General features: G+C 48.8%; 1 protein-coding gene across 1 annotated transcript in view; it reads left to right on the top strand.

The window, feature by feature from the left end:
- Positions 1-7747, top strand: part of SAP30BP (SAP30 binding protein) — a 46041-nt gene that overhangs the window by 28588 nt on the left and 9706 nt on the right. The window contains exon 3 of the mRNA XM_023511196.1: positions 3963-4005. Coding sequence (XP_023366964.1) covers positions 3963-4005 — 43 coding nt within the window. The remainder of the gene's footprint in view (positions 1-3962; positions 4006-7747) is intronic.

Here is a 7747-nt window from a genome sequence, read left to right as displayed (position 1 = left end):
CGGGCTGGGGATTCGAACCCACCACCTTAGGTGTATGTGGCTGGCGCCTTAGCCGGTTGAGCTATAGGCGCCGAGCCCATGTTCTGCCTCTTTAAGGGCATAGTGAGAATCTCTATCTATAGCAGGTTTTGTGACACCAGTTTCTTGAACTACATGAAATTTAATAATGTGAAACTTGGCTTGGTGCCTGTAGCACAGTGGTTACAGTGCCAGCCACATACACTGAGGGTGGCAGGTTCGATCTCGGCCTGAGTCAGCTAAACAACAATGACAACTGCGACAAAAAACAACCAGGTGTTGCTTGGCACATGTAGCTCAGTGAGTAGGGTGCCAGTCACATACACTGAGGCTGGTGGGTTTGAGCCCAGCCCGGGTCTGCTAAACAGCAACAACTGCAACCAAAAAATAGCTGGGCGTTGTGGTGGGCACCTGTAGCCCCAGCTGCTTGGGAGACTGAGGCAAGAGAATCACTTAAGCCTAAGAATTTGAGGTTGCTGTCAACTGTCAACGCCATGGCACTCTACTGAGGGTGACCTAGTGAGACTCTGTCTCAAAAGAAAAAATAGCTGGGCATTGTGGCAGGCTCCTATAGTCCCAGCTACTTGGGAGTCTGAGGCAAGAGAATTGCTTAAGCCCAAGCACTGGAGGTTGCTGTGAGCTGTGACGCTATGGCACTCTACTGAGGGCGACATAGTGAGATTCTGTCTCTAAAATAATAGTAATAATAATGATAATAATAATGTGAAACTTTCTTCTATCTCCTTAGCTCCGTCATTTAACATTCGCTGGATGTGGTGGCTTATGCCTGTAAACCTAGCACTCTGGGAGCCTCAGGCAGGTGGATTGCTTGAGTTTGGGAGTTTGAGGTTGCTGTGAGCTATGACGGCCATAGCACTCTACCGAGGATGACAAAGTAAGACTCTGTCTCAACAAAATAAAATACTTCATTCATCACATGTTTTTTCTGACTGTGTGGCTGGCTTCCATGATCATCATCTTGTATGCTTGATTTATTTTCATATCGAATTCCTAGCATCTGAGGTATGGCTAATAAGAAGATGTGTCTCTTGGTCTTGAGTGTGACATCTCTTCCTCCTGCCCTGTCCTCCCTGTCCTCCCTGTCCAAGGAGGTGGAGGTCATTTTGGAGTCATGTCATCACTTTTTGATTAGGCTGCTTTCACTGGATGAAATTGCTTCAATGGAGAGTTACATACAGATAAATGGTTCTAAAAAGCATCTTTAGGGTCTTTATCACTCCTCAGGTCTCTTTCCTTCTGAGCTTTCCTCTATAGGGTTGAGGTCTTTAACCCATCTCCAGTTAAGGCCAGGTGATACAGTGGCTCCAGGCCCTAGGCTTCTTTCTCATGCTCAGTGCAGGGGTGGGATTAAGCTGTTTGGGCAGAATGGAAGGACCCTTTAGGATCCAGAGCACTTGGGTTGTTGTCTTTCTTTAGGAGCAGCTGGGTACAGTGACACAGGCACCCAGGGACTCAGCAGGCTCATAAGCAGCTTGCTGGTCTCAGGACAGAATTATGTTCTAAAACATGGCAGGGTGTGGCCAGCAGGAGGCAGATTCCCACTGTGCAATTCTGCGTCTAGAGCCTTCTCACTCCCAGAGGTGCCTGTGATACCAGTGGGAATCTCCAATCTTGAACTTGGAGTTGGGTCCACAGGCCATTGGTCAGCAGTTTGTTCAGGGGCACTGAAAGTCGGAGGGCCCAGGGAGCTGGATTCTGCTGCTGGGAAGCTGGGTGGCCTTGTTTCTGGGTGTTGGATTCAGTATTGAATAAGTGCCACAGCACTGTGGGCTTGGGGTGCTCTCTGAGCATACCTTACCCCTTTTTTGTACCAAGAGGGTACAAAAGCAAAGACTACACTAGTTGGCAAATTAAAATCAACTATTCAGTTTCTCTTTTTTCTTTGGGGGGAAATGGGAGAGAACATAAAGCCAGTGTAAGAGAGCTGGAAGCCTGGGAAGCCAAAGGGAAAACACACTTCCTGTCTGTGGTTAGTCTTATCTTCTCTTCCAGAGACATGACAAAATAAAGCTTAGCCCTCAGCTAAGCCCCACAAGGCTCTTGTGAAACGTAGGATCCCACAGATACACCCTTACACACCCTAACACATCCCTTCCACCTCTAAGGTCACAGAAGCTGCAAGTAGCCGGGGGGGGGGTCCTGGCCTCTTTATTTTAGCAAGTGTTTTTCCCTTTGAAGAGACATAGTGTGCTGGTAACTGACTTCCTGTGAGCACCTCAGTTTGGGAGAAGGGGGTGGGAGAAGGGAGTGGTGCGTACCTCAGGAAAGGGGAGTGGGGGCCCTCAGAAGAGTTAACAAGTCAGTCTCTCCCTGACCAGCTAGCTGGCTTGGGGGAGGGAGGATATAACCAGCTGATGTTTTCCCACAATTAGCACCCAGAAAACTATCCCCTAGAGGGAAAATTTAAGAGCATTTTACAGTCCCACGTTTTGTTGCTGATGGGCTCTTTAACATGGGTTTCATCAGAGGCACTGCTACAAAGGGATTGTTGTTAGTCCCCTGAGACATTGGCATTTTCTCTAGAGCTGCTGATTTATGACTTCAACCTGAACTTGAAGTGGCAGGCCTCCAGGCCCACCACCCAGCCTGCTCCCCACCTCCTCTTTGCCCACCTGATTGGCAGGGGGCAGTGGCTCAGAGAGATGGGTTGCTAAGCAGCCTGGCCTGGATGCTGTGCCCTTCCAGGTTGAATGAATAGCTCCAGTGTTCAGAAATGGGGATTTTGGGCTGTCACCGAATCAGGAGGGACTTTTTGGGGAAGGGGACTAAGGCACTATTAGTCTAGCCTTGGCATGGAGCCGTGGCATGGGGGGGAACTGGGTAGAGTTCCTTGAACCTTCCTTTCTGAGAGGTGGCTTGGGGTAGCATTTCTGTGTGTAAGTGAGGCTCATGGAGCTCTGCATAGACCTTCATGTGAAGGTCTTTTTTCATAGTTCTTACTGTTGTAGCTCCTTCCTTGCTGACCAGAAGAAAAGGAAATGAGATCCAGTAACTTTCTGTGAACTCGGATCTGCCGTTTTGATTATTAGTATGTTGTGGCACTTGAGATAACTGACCTAGCTGGGCTTGAAGGGCCAGAAACAGGGAAAACAGACAAGTTCTCACCATGTTATGCTTGGAACAACAGTGGCAAGGGAAGGCTTGTGACATGGGGCTTGGCCCATCACCTTCTCATGTTAATTTGGTTTAGATGAAGCTTTTACTCTGGAGCCGTGAAATCCAGAATGTTGCTGATAAGAAGCCTTTGCTCTCAGGTTTCTGCAGAGCATGTGGACATGGCTGTCGCAGGGCAGAAAGCATTCCTTGGAGAGGACATAAAGCCTGTGTAAAGAGAGGCAGAGGGAGGCTGCCCCAAGTCTGGAGTTTCCTGAGCCTTGTTCAGTCAGTTATCACCCATCCTATAGTACTTGGCTCTGGGGTTTTGTGAGCAAGCAGTGCCTTTATCTTCATGATAAAGTCTCTGTTTTCTGTTCAAGCTAAAGAAAAGTCTCTTGGGGGCAGCTAATGTGTGTTTTTGTCTCAGGAGTCCGATGTTACAAAGCAATCATCTCTTGCTTCCACAGTCCCAGCAGGAGAGGCGGTGTGCTTAGGGGCAGCTGGCCCTAGTCTTGACCTCCATGCTGTGTTCAGCTTCTTGAGACCTAGGGGAGAGCAGTGGGCAGGTACAGGTCATCCAGATGGTATTTGCTTTCCTTGGTGTTAATAGTGGTTGGCACTCCTAGAAGCAGGAAGGAAAAACTGGGGTTGGAGGAGCTTTGAGGGACCAGAAGTCACCCCCACAGCATTGGCACTTCATTAGTGTTCCCAATAGTGCTTTTACTTTTTCTCCTTCCTTAAAAATCCTGAGTGGTCTCCATAAAGAGAATAACAATGGCCCAGGAGCCCTAGCCTTACCTCCTTGCCTTTCTGCTTTTCTCTTGCAGGAGAATACAGAAGTCGAAAAGCGAGACCCCCAGGAATTAGTTGGTAAGTACTCAAGGGAGCTTTGCCTGTGGGGCTGACCTGCCACCCCCCAGGGCTTCTCTCTGCTGTGAGCATTCTCCTCCTGGTCCCTTCATGCTCCCTCTCAGAGGCCTTTGGCATTTCCTAGGATGCCTGGGTGAGATGCCTGGGGAACAATTCTTCTTTGAAAATTGTATTCATGGTGTGTTTTATTGGGCTTTGGTCAGCTGCCAATGTTGTTGAGAGAGAACTCGGGCCCATTCATCTGAGAGCGCATCTTGGTCTTTGCTCCAGGCTGCCTCTGTCTTTGTGCCCCTCCTCCCCTCTCTGCTGGCATGTTCATGTTGCTCAGGGAGTTGGCATGTGGCTTCTGCTGGCACTTTGCTCTGTCCCCAGGCAGGACCATACCCCAGAGCCTGGAGTCTGGGGCGCTTTGTGAGAGGAGCAGGGACATTGTATTTCTGGAAAACACACATCATCTAAGTCCTCTGCTAATCTTTTTAGAAAGCCCCTCAGCTTTTTAGTTTGGCCATGGACTTAGTAACAGTTCCCAAAGCCCAATCCAAGGGAAGTTCCTGGCGTCTAAACCCAGACCTCACAGTGGGTTGACCTGCTTTTTTCCTTTTTTTTTTTGAGACAAAGACTCACTTAGTCCCCATCAGTAGACTGCCGTGGCGCCATAGCTCACAGCAACCTCAAACTCTTGGGCTCAAGCAATTCTCTTGCCTCAGCCTCCTGAGTAGGTGGGACTACAGGCGCCTGCCACAATGCCCAGCTGTTTTTAGAGATGGGGTCTCACTCTTGCTTAGGCTGGTCTCGAACCCATAGCTCAGGCAATCCACCCACCTCGGTCTTCCAGAGTGTTGGGCTTACAGGCGTGAGCCCCCAGGCCCGACCTGGGGTTGACCCTCTTTTCTCTGTGGTGGCCATTACCAGCTCTCTCTGCCTTCTCTAACCCCCAAAAGTCACTACTTCTTGGGGCTATGCCCTGCATTCTTGGTGCCCTCACCCCAGCTCAGGGCCCTGGAAATGCTATTTCAGTAATCAGTCCGTCTCACTTGTCCTTTCTCTAATTCGGACCTTTTTGCTGGGAGTGAGAGGGAAGTAGAGAGCCTATCCTGTTTTTTGCTAACTAAAAGAGCTAGAAATAGTTCATTACCTTTGTCTTTTGAGGAAAGGTTGGATAGGAACGTGCTGATTGAGCAACCCAGGTCCTCAGCAGGAGTGTGCCATGGTCCCCGGATTCTCTAATCAGCAGAGTTTGAGTATTTCAGTTCCCATAAAAGCTAGATTTTTCCTGAAATCTAATGTTTGTTCTTTAGAGAATGGCCCTGTAGGGGGCACACACCTGATGGGAAGCCCATGGCCTGTCCTGGGGGTTTACAGAGCCAGGTGTGGTTGGAAGCCTGGACCTCTTCTCCCATCCCTCACCCCAGCCGGCCCTGTTGTGCACTGCTGAGGGACTTTGAGAGGCTAGCGGTCAGAGCAAACAGGGCAGCCTGTCCATAAGCCCTGACTCTCATTAGTGGTGTGGGCAGGTGGTGGAATGTGTGTGGGCATTGGCTATCTCAGTCCCTAACCTCTTCCACAGCTGGTTTGTCACTTTGTTTCTCTGTCCCACTTTTTACAAATAGCTTTATCAAGGTGTAATTTACATAGAATAAGGTTTGCCAGTTTTAAGTGTGCCATTTGATGAATTTTGACAATTGCATTAGCCCTCACTGCACTCATGATAAGGATCACTCCTGTCACCCCCAAATGTGTCCTTGTCCACTCCTTTGTAAACAGTTTCCTCCTTTGGTCTCAAGCATGCAGCAGCCTTCTCTCTTCACTAGAGTTTTGCCTATTTTAGAATTTCATATAAATCAGGATCTCAACCTCAGCACTGTTAGCACTTTGGGCTGGTTAAACCTTAGTTGTGGAGGCCTGTCCTATGCATTATAGGATGTCTAACAGCATCTGGGCCTCCACCCAGAGGCACCCTCTCCCTCCACCCACATGACAATGAAAAACATCTCCAGACATTACCAAATGTCCCCTTGGTGGGGCACAGTCACCCCCAGATGAGATACAGATGGAATCATAGGGTTTTTGCTTTGCTTCTTCTGCTTAGCAAAATGCTTTTAAGATTTGTCTGTGTTATTTTCTCTTTCTTGCTAGGTAATATTTCATGGGGTGGGATACTCCACAGTTTGTTTATTCACTCACCCATGGAGGACCCCAATGGAGTTTTGAATACTCATTGTTTCTTACTGAATAGTAACTATTTTTCTCCTCTTTTTTTTTTTTCTTTTTCTTCTTCTTTTTTTGCGGGCTGGGATCGGCAGAGTCCCACTCTGTTGCCCAGGCTAGAGTGCTACCTGGCAGCCATAGATACTGTGGACGTTTTGGACGTGGGCACACGTTGGGGTGACTCATAATGACAGCACCCTCCATGAGTCCTAAGGGTGACCGCCCTTCTAGAATGCACCCCAGAAGACCCAGGCAGCAGCCACAGGCACAAGCACTGCTTCCAGAGAATTTGTGGACATTTTGCTTGATACATCAAAACATTTTCCTAGGAAAATGGTTTGAAGCTCTGGCCACTCACGTCAGGAAAGTGGGGCTAGTGTCTTCTATTTCTGATTCATTCTAGTACTTAGGAAAGAGAATCACTGAAAGATTGTGCCTGAAATCTAGGAAAATGGTTTGAAGCTCTGGCCGCTCACGTCAGGAAAGTGGGGCTAGTGTCTTCTACTTCTGATTCATTCTAGTACTTAGGAAAGAGAGAATCACTGAAAGATTGTGCCTGAAATCTGCCTAATATACTTTGATCTTGCTTTCCTGAATGCATCCCTTTATTTGTCAGTTACTTCCCAGGAACATTCTTATTTCTGGCCTGGGACTCAGAATGGGCTCCCCATCCTGCTGTAATACTGTATACCATTTGAGCCCCAGAGTGTGGTTGGGTTGCTGTGGCAACAGGGTCACACCCTGTTTTTCCAAAAGGTCTTCCTGGCAAATACCAAAGGGCTCTCTTTGTCTCTGTTGCTCTCACGCGTAAGCTCTCCAGCCCAGAGAAGAACTTACCCCACTTGTTTTTGCCCAGCTCCTGCCAGGCCTGTTTGCCATTGTTGCTGGTTCTCATAAGATATGAGTACCAGCTCTCCACAGCTGATTCCACTCTCCACAGGCCTCGGCAACCTTCTTGAGCCTCAGGCTGACAACTTTTTCCTATCTCAGGGCTGGGAGGAAGGAGGAAGTCAGGATGGGACTTGAACTCCAGCCAGATCTGGGTGTGACCCTTGCTTGAGGAGTCAGGAGAGACTACAGAAAGGTGGTGGGCAAAGAGAAGCCCTTCATCCCGTGGTGGAGACTGTTCCTGGGCTGCACTGGCATCTCAGGTTCCACAGTAGGACCTCTGATCTATATGTTACCCAGTCTCCATCCTCTTTCCCTCACCCAAAATGGCGGGTCTCGGACATGTCCATTGAGAAACCACTGATGACAGTGAAAATCAGCACATGCAGGCTCGGCGCCTATAGCACCGTGGTTATGGGCCCAGCCACATACACTGAGGGTGGCAGGTTCAAACCTGGCCTGGGCCAGCTAAACAACTGCAGCAACAAAAAAGAAAATAGCAGGGCATTGTGGCGGGTACCTGTAGTCCCAGCTACTTGGGAGGCTGAGGTAAGAGAATCGCTTAAGCCCAAGAGTTTAAAGTTGCTGTGAGCTGTGAGAGCAACATAGTGAAACTCTGTCTCAAAAATAAAAAATAAGGCTCGGC

Source organism: Otolemur garnettii, unplaced genomic scaffold, assembly GCF_000181295.1.
Source record: "Otolemur garnettii isolate 467f Iridium unplaced genomic scaffold, OtoGar3 scaffold00018, whole genome shotgun sequence".
Lineage (NCBI taxonomy): Eukaryota > Metazoa > Chordata > Mammalia > Primates > Galagidae > Otolemur > Otolemur garnettii.
The sequence above is the reverse complement of the archived record's forward strand: the minus strand, read 5'-3'. Positions and strand labels throughout refer to the sequence as shown.